At 44.6% G+C, this 13,437-nt stretch overlaps 1 protein-coding gene across 5 annotated transcripts in view; it reads left to right on the forward strand.

Annotated features, from left to right (window-relative positions):
• ARHGEF12 (Rho guanine nucleotide exchange factor 12) overlaps positions 1-6,036 on the forward strand; it is a 150,740-nt gene extending 144,704 nt beyond the window's left edge. For all 5 annotated transcript variants that reach the window (XM_058687067.1, XM_058687065.1, XM_058687066.1 and 2 more), the window contains 2 exons: positions 1,345-1,414; positions 2,026-6,036. In XM_058687067.1, the coding sequence (XP_058543050.1) occupies positions 1,345-1,414; positions 2,026-2,036 (81 nt within the window). In that variant the 3' untranslated portion in view covers positions 2,037-6,036. The remainder of the gene's footprint in view (positions 1-1,344; positions 1,415-2,025) is intronic.
• The last annotated feature ends 7,401 nt before the right edge of the window (positions 6,037-13,437 follow it).

Here is a 13,437-nt window from a genome sequence, read left to right on the forward strand (position 1 = left end):
AAAAGGTTGTAGCACCGTAGACAGCGTGTTTGTTTGGGTTTCTAAGTTTAAGAACCCAAATATATTTGGGATGACTGGCTGGCCTCCATGAGAAAATGTGAACAGCAAGCTGACGAAGGTGGGGTTTGTGTCGTTATGAATCTAGGCTAGAAAATGCTTTCACTGGGGCGCCTGGGTGGCTCAGCCGGTTAAGCGTCCGACTTCGGCTCAGGTCACAATCTCACGGTCCGTGAGTTCGAGCCCCGCGTCGGGCTCTGTGCTGACAGCTCGGAACCTGGAGCCTGCTTCAGATTCTGTGTCTCCCTCTCTCTCTGCCCCTCCCCTGTTCACGCTCTGTCTCTCTCTGTCTCAAAAATAAATAAACGTTAAAAAATTAAAAAATAAATAAATAAATAAATAAATAAAAAATAAAAAAAAAAAAAAGAAAATGCTTTCACTTATTAATTATCTGCAGATCGTTAGGTGACGTCAGTAGTTTCCCAGCCGCTTTGACGCATAGACATTGGCTCCAATGGCTCCCGTAATCTGAAAACCTGGACATGAATGGATTTTTGTGAGTTGGTAGTTGAAGCTGTCACCGTATGGGCCACTATTTCAAGACTGACTTAGGTGGTAATTTCTGAGAAAGGGACTTTATCTTAAAGTTTGTCATCAGTAGATACAACTGCTAGAGCCCAAACATTTTTTCATTACTTTGCAGACAATATAAAAAGTGATCTTAGCCTTTCAGCTAAAGACTGGTCTTCCTTTTTTCTTTTCTTTATTTACACACACAAAATTTTTTTGTGTTTCTTTATTCTAGAGAGAGAGAAAGAGACACAGAGTGTGAGTTGGGGAGGGGCAGAGGGAGGAGACACGGAATCCGAAGCAGGCTCCAGGCTCTGAGCGGTCAGCACACAGCCAGATGCGGGGCTTGAACCCACGAACCGCAAGATCATGACCTGAGCTGAAGTCAGACGCTTAACCGACTGAGCCACCCATCTTGGTTTTTCTTTTAACCTCACTTGGTCGGTGTTCCCCTCATCCCAGAGCTGATGAGATATCTCCTAGGCCATTGTGGGCAGATTGGCTCTGCCACCGTTCATGTCACCTGTGGGACCATTTTCAGGGTGACTCTAGGGGTGGGAGAATCACCTTTACACGAGAAGGTTTTAAGTTATTCGCTCAAGGGAGAAGCTTTTTACAGGAATGAAGTTTCCTCTTCTTCCCCACTAACAAAATTGTTAACGACATTAATGTGGACATTTAGAGGCATGTACCAGTAATATGCAAAAGCTTTCTTTCCTGTTTTCATAAAGAAAGATTAGGATGTTCAAATGAAAACCTATGGGTTTTATTTTACAGAAGGTGGAGGAAAGTTACAACATTCTTTGCCAAAGGCTGGCTGGATCAGCCCTCACAGACAAGCACTCAGGTATGTGAAAATTGTGGACTCCAGACTCTAGAATCATTCTGCCTGAACAGTACATCGGATGAAATGATTTATTATTCTTTAAAGTGGAAGCCTTCTGAGATTCCATTTCTCTCCTGTCTTTAAAAAACTGCTTGTTTCCAAACATCATCTATCAGGCAGAGGCTGCCATTTGCTGACTGTGCTCTTCCTCTTGTGAGAGGAGCCGCGGCCATCGGTTCCTGTGCGGTCCCTCCCCACCGCACACTCCCCCGTTCCCCCGCCCCCGTCTTTCTTCACCTTTACAGAAGCAGAAAGCAGGGCGGTGGGAAGCCTGGGCAATCCTAGGTTCCTTAGAGATCTGCCAGTGCTGCTGCGAGGGGGCTTGGTGCTCCTGGGGCCTGGCTGTACTCCGGTGTCTGTCCCGACAGCCAGAGCGGTGCCTCCCCGCGACCGCAAATGGATCTGTGCTCGGTGACGCGATTTGTCCCCATCTGCTTACGTGCTTTCGAATGAGGCTGCTCTGATCCAGTGAACAAAAGACCTAGCCATGCCCTCAGACCTCACCTCTCGGTATTCTCTGAGTGTCATTTGTTCTTCTTAATTGGATCTCCGCATGTCTTTATTCTTCCCAGATAAAAGTTAGAGCCGCGTGTCCTGGAGGTGACTGAAGGTTGTTGGATTTTGAGCGTCGGCCTTGTATCACCCATCCTGGCTCCACCGTGGGTGCAGAGAAGAGTGTGTCCCAGAGGGTCTGCCTGTGAACCACCCCCCTCCTCCCCCCCCCCCCCCCCCCCCCGGGGCAGCCATGTGCCCGGGCGCCCAGAGCGGGACTAGTTCTTCACAGTCTGGCAGCTGCACTGGTCTGTCAGTGAGGGAGTATTCGTTCTCTCACTCTGCTCTCCTCACTATCGGAAATTCATTTTGATTCACAACAGAAACCAAATGTATAGAGCTTTGGGTGTAGGATATGAAATTTTACTTAGACTTAAGAAAAAGAGAAAATCAGATGTATTTATTTGACTTCATTCCGTATTTGAAAGCACATTTTAATTTTTATTTTGCCATGTTTTGTTTTGAGTAGTGAGAGTTTTAGCCCTTTGTATTTAGTACACCCAAGGGTCAGTTGCTCCTGAAGCCAAGAGTTCAGGATAAGGTGTTAGGAGGTTGGGTAGAGAGGTGAAGGAGAGGGGGAAGTAAGCAGGGGGAGCAAGGAGCATCTAGCTTCCACTAAACTGTATTCCATGCCCTCTGCTGCCCAGTGGGCGTCATCTTTGAGGGTCACCTCAAAGGCATAGTATGCCCGTGGCTCCGCTCCTGTGTGCGGAGGACTTGAGCCGTGTGCTACCCAGATGGGCAGAGAGCCAGGTGGGCTTCCTCCCACGTGAGGCGAGCACCTCTTCTCTGTAGCCGGGATCAACCCCCAATTAACAGAAATCCTCAGTGTACTAAAGAGCAGGCACTTGAAAATGGGTGTGTTCTTCTTGTCTTCTTTCTTTCGAGGGTAGGGATTTGGGAGGGAGAGGAAAGCAAATTTTATTTTCTTGGCTATAAATTTGCTATTCTTGGTATTGTCTCGTTTTTATAATTATACATTAGACTTCGGCGCTTGTGTGAAATTATCCCTGCAGGTTGAGCGGGAAGTAAAAACAAACAAATGGAGATGCTTCAGACGGTGGCAGGGGTGGGGGTGCTGAGGAAGGGGGGGATGGGAGCGGGGAAAAGAGTTTGGGAAGGTTATCTAACCGAATCACTACTGAGTTGAACCATGGCTCTCATTAGCCACGGGTACTGCTGAATATAAGGCCAGTAAAATTTTAGTACCTGGAGGTTTGACTCTCAATGTTAATTTTGCACTGATGGGTGCCAGAGGGCTCTCTGAGTTCAGAGGAGAGCCGCGAGTGGAGTGGAGAGAGATGAGGTGGAGAAGGCAGAGCCGCTCAAACCAGCTCCCGAAGCACTTCCTCTGACTTCACTGCCGGAGCTTTTTCCACACTGGTGCATGACCGACCTTAAAAGTTGCAGACCAGAGCATACACTGGATACCGTGGGCAGGGGGTTGCCAGCTGCCTGCTCTAGAATGAATTGTAGTATCGGCTGCCCCCTGCAGAGGGTAAATGTTTCAGAATTGTAACTTGAGAACTCCTTCAGCGATACTGGCTTTCTGTGGTTTTCTTTGTGCATCAGGTATATGTGTTTTGGAGTATTTTTGCCAACTAAAGCTAAATCATGGGTCAAGTCTTCAAATTCTGTTACTACATAAAGAGTACCTCCACTGCTCATTTCAGTAGTGCCCTCTGAACTCCGTGGGTAATCAGGAAGTAATTTTACTCTTCCCCCGCACTCTCGTCGCAAGCGGTAAGGATTCCCTACTGCTTTTGTAAACACCGCTACAATTTAACAAGCTCATCTAAGTCCGGATCCCATTTCCTGCCTTTTTCAAATCTGACCTATGTTTTGAAGTAGACCAATTTGGACTGTTGGACCTCATCTACAAATTAGAATTCTATTTTGAGTCGTAGACCAAGTATCAATTAAATCTGAGTGGGCTTAAAAATTTTAGAGGCAGAAGCTAGTAAGTGAAGCTTGGGACTTGAACTTTCTGTGTCTCTTAAGAGAAGCGAGTGGAAAAGCCAAATGATCACGTAGTGCTGCTGGAGATGACGTCGTCACTCGCAACCAAAAGGGCAACACGCCCGTGGCCACCTGACACCGGGGTCATCAGCTGGCACTTAATCCGGAGAAAGGGAACTGTAAATGGAACTTTTATCTTAAATTCAGACAGTACAGGGTAATCCCGTAATTCCCTAGCACTCAAGAAGCTTTGTAGGTTAACAGCGTTTTGGTTTCTCTTCTAGCTCAGCCGGTGTATCTCGCCCTTAACAGCTATTGGCTTTGCTTTTCCTGCAGTTGAAGCTCTCCTTGGAACAGGGCTAACTGGAAAAATACTTTGACCGTAGCTCTAGTACTTCCAAATAAACTCATATCTGGATTTTTAAATGAAGCCCCAAGACCAAGTCTGAGTCTGAAAAGATTCCACAATTTTGAGTGTGTTCTTTTTATCCTCCCAGCCTACCTCCCTTCCGCCTCCTTCCCAGCATTGCCTCCTACACCTTCCATTTTTTTGGCCGTTATAATCACAGCCATTTTACTTTGATACCATATCTGCCTTTCAGGACAATGGAATTAGATATTCCTGGTGTCTTTGAGCGACAGTGGTCCCCAGCGAAGCTGTTTTCTCCCAGGTTACCTGACTAGAAGCTGGAATCAAGGGTGGTGAACACAGCAACCTTCCCAGAGCAGGAGGGCTGGGCTTTAGCCATCCAAGTGACCTGCTGTGACCCTGTGCTCTCTCTCGTGGGCCTGATGGCTCCTTTGCTATTAAGTGGCAAATTACATTTGGAGTGTCTCCTTCCTTTTCAGAGAACAGAGTTAATCAAGGCAAATCAGCAAGCCCCCAAAGTGCTATAATTTAAAATCATGATTACATACTTTAAAATCAGCCAACTTGGACTGCTTGAGTTATCTTGGCTTTTAGAACCTAAACTGTAACTATTCTATCGTACCATAAGAAGGCACATTTCATTAGTTTCCTGGCTTCCCATTCCCCAAAACAACTTCTAACCACTGTTTAAGACAGTTTGTATTTGTTTTTTTGGAGGCGAGAGGGGGAACCTAATGTGAGAGTAAAGGAGAAAAGCTTATTTTTTCTTCTTTTTAGAAGCTAGAGAAGATAATTAAGGCTTCCTGTGAGTTGTCTTTTACTTGCATACTTTTTTTTTTTCTTTTGAAGTTGGTAAATTTGGTGTATTACATGGAGCTTCTCTATTTCAAACTGGAAACTGTCTTCTCTGAAGGTGGTGTATGATGTTATTTTGAACTGCTAGAGCTTTGGTCAATATTTCCTTCTGTATACGTCACAGAGGGCACCATTGAGAATTGTGTACAGAGGACCTCAGAATACAAAATTGTCAGGACCGTGTAGTCATCTTTCTGCTGGCTGGTTTCTTCCCCCTCCTGTTACAATTTTTGTTTTAAATCATGGGGGTTTTTTTGTTTTTGTTTGTTTTGTTGGTTGGTTTTCTGACCCACCCCTTTCGTTGATCTGCAAAATAGTTCCTTCTTCGAGAAAAGAGTTTCTTTTGCCTCGTTCCGTATGCCTTCCCCACTGGTACTGATGGTGTTGATAATAAATTGGTGGAAGAACAACGTACCTCGTAGAAGGAAGCCCTGTCTGCCATTTCCAGGTGCCAATGGCTAAGCAGATGTACTGCAAAAGTGGTAACTGTAATGTGCACACTATTGGTTATTTTTAATAAGCCTCTTCCTACTAGAACATTTTATTTTCCTTGTTCACCATACAATCATGTACTCTTTAACAGAAATTACTTTTAAAAAAATCTGGAACTATCTTTAAAAGAACTTTATTAATAATCATGTATTTTTACTGATCACATTTTGAAATGCCTAAAAGACTTTATTGTTCTAATTATCCAGATGTACCTTTGTAAAATAGCTCTTTTATGAATTAGCTGATAAGGCTGTATGTTTCTGGAACAAAATATTGGTCATCTAAAAACTTTCTGTTTTCTGGGGTCTGGGAAAATAGAAAATGAGAGTTCAAATATTAAATATGCTTAAAGGAACCAAGTATGTGGCTTTTTATTTATGTTCTTCTTGGTTTGTCTTCTCCGAGTTGCATTAGAGAAGTTGAGGCCCCAAGGAGGCCTTCATTCATCTTACTGGCAAGTGACTGTCGAGCAGCTTCCTGCTCGTTAGAGCATCTTTACTAGCCAGACGAGCCAGCTCGTCTCTGTGATGGGCCAGCGTCCGTGAGGACACCGACGGCGGGTGTTGCCGCAGCGTCCGGGGCAGTGCTTTTGCTCTCTAACAGCTTCATTGAGACATAATTCACATTTCGCACGATTCACTCATTTAACGTGTACAGTTCGATGATTTTTGGTATGTATTTTTTAAATTGTAAAGCATATGTAACATAAAATTTGTCATCTTAACCATCTTTTAAATGTATAAATCAGTGGGATTAATGGGGCAGCTTTTATGGTTCACTTGAAAATGACTTTGGTTTAATGCCACCCTAAATGAAAATATGGTGTCTTTATTACCATTCTTATCCCCAGTGCTGGACTTCCTAAAGTAGCAATATTTCTATGCTTTTATGGACCCCATTTCAACTTTTGGGCTTTTTGGTATGTTGGTTTTGACACAGAGGTATCATTCGACTTATTCTTTAGTTTTCAGTCATTCAGGGGCACATTTGGCTGATAGATCTAATAAGCGTGACAAAAAATGCTCAGTATTTTGTAGGATTTTTTAGTTAAGCTTTCTAGAACTGAAGACTACGCAAATGTACTTTGCAGAAATGAACCTGTTTGTGCTTGTGGCTGTGTTTATGAGCATAACCGGTAGGGAAACGCATGCCTGTTCCATCCCCACTCCTGGATGGCCATCTTCTAAGAAGAGTGGCAAAAATAAAATACTGTCGTTGCATATGAGCAGTTGCTTTCACTTTTTGCTGTCCTCTTCCAAGCTAAATGACTGGCTCACCGAAAGTTTAATACCACTTTGAAAGATAAGAGGGTCTGTCTGGATGAATAGTTGCTTTTCAGTTGGACTTGATGGCTTCCTACTATGACGAATGTCCTAAAATATTACAGGTAAATAGCTAGATATAGGTGTTTCCCATCTCTTTCTCTAATGTCAAGTGTAATTCGTATTACGAACTGCAAGCCCTTGCCTGATCTTAGCTGTCAGGGAGCGGGTTGGTTCTGCCACCCGTCATTAGGGAGACACCATCATTCCCTGAGCGTCAGCCGAGGCCTTGATGTGAGATCATTTAAGGTAGGTAGAGCTCTCTTTCTGTCCCAGTCTTTCCCCTTTATTTGCTTAGGGTGCTTTGGTACCTACCTATAACTTAAGGCTTCCTTTATAGCATTTTATTCCAGGGGATCTCTTTCTTTGTACGTGTGACCACGGGGATGGGGCCACCCAGTCAACATTCTGATCAGTAACAATAATGAGGGTGTATCTTGGTAATTTTTTAAAGTTTTTGGAGGAGCATCTGTACAGAGAAATTTTTTCTGCCCTCTATTATTTTAAATAATAAAGGGCAGCCATTCTCAATCTTTTTTTGGGCAGGGGGAGAGTGAACAGGGGAGAGGGGCAAAAAGAGAGAGAGAATCTTAATTTAAATTTTTTAAATGTTTATTTTTTGAGAGAGAGAGAGACAGAGCGTGAGCAGGGGAGGGGCAGAGAGGGAGACACAGAATCCAAAGCAGGCTCCAGACTCTGAGCTGTCAGCACAGAGCCTGATGCAGGGCTCCCAGAGGATCTGAAGCGGGCTCCATGCTGACAGCAGCTAGCCTGATGCGGGACTCAGACTCACGAGTCGTGAGATCATGACCTGAGCCAAGTCAGACACTCAACCGACTGAGCCACCCAGGCCTCTCTAGTTTTTCAAGTGCTTTCAGCCTGTCCTGGTGGAAAACAACCAGATCCCCATTTCTGTTCTTGCATGCAGTCTGGTGTGCCATGTTGTTTTGGTTGAAGTCTATGAAGACAATCCGGCTTCACACATCTATTTTAAAAAGGGGAAAAGTATTTTAATAGCTTTCTTCAGATGATTGTGGATCTTCTTGGATACCACACTGAAACTTTTGACAGGTAGTAGTTTCTTAAAAGAGCTGCAGTGTGGAATCTGAAGCCCCATCAGTAACATTTTTGTCCTTTGTCACACTAAAATCCATCAGTCCATTTCATACTTTAAATGGGTGAAGGATGGAATCTTTTACCTATGCATAATTTTGTAATATCCTGTATCAGTAATTTGGGAAACAGTGATTTGCCGAATTATGTAGGCCTTCAAATGTTGACCCTTTTTTTTTTTTTAATGTTTATTTTTGAGAGAGAACATGAGCAGGAGAGGGGCAGAAAAGAGCGAGACACAGAATCAAGAGCAGACTCCAGGCTCTGGGCAGACAGCACAGTGCCCGACCCCGGGCTCAAACCCACGAACCTGAGATCATGATCTGAGCTGAAGTTGGACACTTAACCGACTGAGCCACCCAGGCGCCCCCGTTTCTTTATATGGTATCCAAAGCTCACATTTATTGACCTCAATGACTGATCTCATCAGAAAGCTTCATGGTGCTGGACACAAATTTCCAAATCAGTAGTTCAGTGAAAATAGTTATGACTCTTTATGTCCCTGAAAGAGTCTCGGGGACTGCCAGGGGTTTGGAGACCATACTTGGAAAACTGATGGTGTGGTGAAAAGACCCTGAACTAAGACAATCCAGATTCACTTCTGCTTACTTGCTGTGTGACCATAAGCAGGTTCCCTCTAGATTCCATTTCCTCAGCCGTAAATGAGAGTCAATAATACTTAACGGAGTTGTTGCGAGGAGGGAATGAGAAATTTCCAGGCATGCGATTGGTGTCCAAAGATGGTGGTGGTGGTGGTGGTGTTTTATTCTAGGAGTTGAATGCGTAAAGCAGGGACGGTGAAAAATGATTAATGAATTTAGAATATGTAAATATCTCTCTTAGTAATGCAGCCATATTTCATGTTTTATAATGGTTTTGTATGTCCAAACTCTAGGCTCGTGTGTGTGTGTGTGTGTGTGTGTGTGTGTGTGTGTGTGTGAGAGAGAGAGAGAGAGAGAGAGAGAGAGAGAGAGAGAGAGAGAGAAGGAGGAAGGGGAGGAGAGAGTGTATGTTCATTTTTTCAAAATTCGTTGCTAGCCTCTATAATATACTCTTTTAACCTAATTGTTCTTTTAAATGTAAAGAAAGAAAGAAAAAACTTGATTTAGTAAGAACCTTGGTTTTTAAGAAACCTGTATGTTGGATGTGTGCTGCTTTGGTGTTACTGTCATAATGGGGCGGAGTGTGGTTGATAGTCGATGTTCCAGAAACTTCGAAATCATGTGTATGCAATGTGCTAGTAACTCCTTGGGTTTATCTTCCAGTTAAAGCTAGATCTTGGCTGTTTTGAAACCTCTTTATTTCCTTAAAATATATGAGCTGCTTATTTTTTTTTAACTTTTTTGTTTATTTTTGAGAGAGAGCGCACAAGTGGGGGAAAGGGCAGAGAGAGAGGGAGACACGGAATCTGAAGCAGGCTCCAGGCTCTGAGCTGTCACCACAGAGCCCAACTCGGGGCTCGAACCCACGAACCGTGAGATCATGACCTGAGCTGAAGTTGGACGCTTGACCGACAGAGCCATCCAGGCGTCCTGTGCTGCTTATATTTTTAACTAATGGGAAACTGAGTTATATTGTGGTTATTTAATGAGACTTCGTGTTTTATCTTCCTGAAAATGCATATGTTGCCATATCTACTGTAGTGAAGACCATAAACAATTTTCAAATTCATATGAGTATGAATTTCATATACTTTGAGACCTTTTCTAGAGAACCCAAACCCTGTAGCCCAGACATAGTGGCCTGGAGTCCCATTTGTGGCAGGGTTTCTGGGGTTTCTCCCTGCCTTCTCCTCCAATCCTTAGGGAGAGCCATGATAAGACCAAGGAAGCAAGACCAAAGTAAAGTTCTTTCTACTCTCTGCTCTTATATTATTAGTTCATTGTCTAACCTAGAACAAGTTATTTACCCAATCTGGACCTCTGTTTTCTCATCTTATACTGAGGAAGTTAGATGATTGTTCTCTTAGGTCCCTCCAGTGCTGATAGTCCTGTGAAATTGATAGCACAGGAACACAGAGGTAGAGCTTTGCTCTCTCGCTGGGTAGTCTCAGGTAAGCTCTATCCTTTCCTGACCTCATGTGTTTCTCCAAATAAGAATATAATTTTAACATCACTCACTGAAGTCTGTCCTTAGCAATGTTTTTCTCCCGTTCTTTGGAATCTCTTCTGATAGATGTCTCTAGTTCAGTATTATCTACAGTCTGATGAAGCATTATTTACATTTCTTCTTTTGTCCCAATCTCACTGCTGGTTTGTAAGAATCTTGGGGGCTTTGGTGGAAGCAAATCTGACATTCCCCGTTAGAGGAGACTTTTTGAGCATTGGCTGAGGAGAGACTGACAGATCTTACCTCTGTTCCCACTCGTGTCCTGAGTGATGGCCTCTTCTGAAAGGTTTATGAAATTTGGCAAATTCACAAAAGCTGAGTGCCCGGAACCTGAGGTAGCTGGATTGATTATTTAGCAAGCAAATGCACCATCAGAAAAACTGGTCCAGCCAGCAAAAATAAGTCTTAGAGAACTTGGAAGCTTTCATGCAATCAAATGTCTGTGAACTAACAGCTCAAGTGAAAGGAAAAGAGACACAACAAAACTGTCCCTATGTCTTGCCACCTATTGAAAGTAAAAGCCTCAAATTTTCTCCACTTTTTTTCTTTTCCTTTTAGAAAGTGGCCTCTTCAAGATAAATTCTAACTCCATTGGGCAGTCAGTGACATTTGGCTCAAAGACACAGAGAGCCTAACGTTTGCTTCCTGTGGGGGTATTTGCACCGTAAGAGGAGTATGCAGGGAAGGTTCTGGATCTTTAAATGTGAGTTATGATTGACTGGCTTATATTCTCAGCTTTTTTTTTTCCTGTCTCTTCAGAGAAGTTCTGAGCAGATTGCAGTTAAGACCGGGCACATGTAGGCAGATTAAAATCAGCAGGGATCTTTCTATCTTGGGTCAGAGTATCTTGGCAGCCATGACTTGTGGGTTGACTGATTAATTGGTCAGTGTATTCCTAGCTTTGTTTCAGAAAACAAAGAGTTGGAGGAGCAAGGTGTTTGAAATATTTGGGGGGGGGGGGAATAAAATATGGGCCTTAGAGGAAAGAGGCAAAACACCAGGATCCTTTACAGTATTTGTTACGAGGGCCTGTGATTTTTTTTTTTTTTTTTTTTTCTCTCAAAGTGCCTTCCTGATTTACCCCTGGCTCTGTTCCCACCACGACCAGGTCATTCCGCTCCTCTGTCTGTCATGCACATGGCTCCCTATCCCGTTTTCCAAAAAGCCGCTAGTTTCCTCGTGTCACTGGCCTGCCCAAGAACCATGGTGGCTTCATGGTGACTGCTGTGTGGAGACTGAACTCTGCTCAGTTTCTGAGACGGTCATAATTTATCTGGGCGACTCGATTTCCCTCTCCCAGCCATTGTGACCCTTCCCCTCCAGGAAGGCTCAGCCTCCTCCCCGCCTCCCTCACCCTGCCTCCCAGGTCCTGCCTCGACCTCGGCTTTTACACCAGCCTGAAACCTACCTGGCCATGTATGTCTGGCTTATCTTTTCGAGCTCACTTTTTTCATTTTTATGCAACTGCCAGTTGCTGTTCGCTTTGCCTCATTTTTTTCTGCAGTTGTGCTTTTCTGCTGCATTCCACCAGACCCCCCCTTTTCCACTTAGCAATACGAGTGTAGGCGAGTAGCCACTCTGCAGAGTAGTGTGCTACGTCTTGGGAGGATGAAAAGCAGGAGCTACAGCGCACTGTGTGCGAACCGCATGTCAGGTCCTACCCCTAAGTGCGTTACCTCTCATCTCCATGGGCACCCCAAGAGGTAAGGGGTCCCCCCCCCTTTTTTTAAATACAAATGAGGTAACTGAAGTTAGTAATGACTCTGATGATCCTCATGGAATAGTTAGAATTCAAGAGAAAGTCTGGCTTCCACCAAAGCCTTGTCTTTACAACCCTGCTGTGGAAATAGTTTCTTCCCTTAGAGGTGCCTACGACCGAATAGCGAAGACAGGTGCACGACTGTCACTCCTCTGTCGTTCTCCCTGACTGAATTAGAAGTCACTTATGCCGGACCAAGGGGCAGAAATTTACATTTCATTTCAGCTGCTTGATCTTGGGACAGGTTTGGACACAGCTGAATTCAAAAAAAAAAAAAAAAAACAAGGACAATTCCAGCAACTGAGTCAGAGTAGAGTGGAAAGGGGAGAGTTAGTACCTAGGGAGGCTGGCGGAAAGCTGTGGTAATAGCCAACGGGAGGCTCGAAGTCGCTCGGGACGGAGTAGGGGAAAATGGTGTCACTGAGGTACGATTTACAGATGTCGGCGTGTAAGTCACCGTGCGGGGGAAGGAGGAGTTAAAAGAAAAGACGGTCTCGTGGACCTGAGAGACTGGTGTTGCCATTAACAGAAGTGAGGAAGCGTGAAGGAGAGAGGCCGTGGGGAGAAGTTAGTTTCATTTGACACGTTGAGTTTAGACAGCAGCCTGTCAACAGAGACGTCCCCCAAGAAGCTGCAAGTGGGCTCTGGAGCGTCACTGTATTGGGTCATACCTGCTAGTGTCCTGGCTGGATATAGAACCGGAACACTGTGTCCACAAGACCTCGGAGTGCAAAGTACTTCAGAGTCCCATCAGCTGATGAACAGGTCAACGAAAGGTGCATCCACACGATGGAATATCATCCGGCCCCGAAAAGGAACGAAGGACGGGCACGTGCTACAACAGGATGGTCCCTGAAAACTCCACGCCGAGTGAAGAAGCCGGTTACAAAATACCACAGGGTGTAGGATTTGTTTACACGAAGTGTCTAAAATAGGCAATTCCATAGAAACAGAAAGCAGATGACCGGTTGCCAGAGGCCGGGACATGGGAGAATACGAATGGGTATGGAGGGATCAAAATGTTCTGGAATTCGACAGTGGTGATAGTTACACAACCTCGCAAATACACAAGCACTGAATCGTACGCTTTAAAAAGGGTGAGTTCTATGGCATGTGAATCATACCTTTTGAAAACTGGAAGAGAGGGGCGCTCAGTCGGTTGGGCGTCCGACTTCGGCTCGGGTCACGATCTCGCGGTTTGTGGGTTCGAGCCCCGTGTCGGGCTCTGTGCTGACAGCTCGGAGCCTGGAGCCTGCTTCGGATCGTGTGTCTCCCTCTCTTTCTGCCCCTCCCCTACTCGCGCTCTGTCTCTCTCTCAAAAATAAATACACATTAAAAAAATTTTTTTTAAATGGAAGAGAAAACAGTACCTCAAAGATCACATACTTTGTTCCCATACGGGGTGACTCAGCGCCTTCTTCCATCTCTGCTCCCACTCGTTCTCCGTGCTTAA

Source organism: Neofelis nebulosa, chromosome 10 (genome assembly GCF_028018385.1).
Source record: "Neofelis nebulosa isolate mNeoNeb1 chromosome 10, mNeoNeb1.pri, whole genome shotgun sequence".
In the NCBI taxonomy this organism is placed as follows: Eukaryota; Metazoa; Chordata; class Mammalia; order Carnivora; family Felidae; genus Neofelis; species Neofelis nebulosa.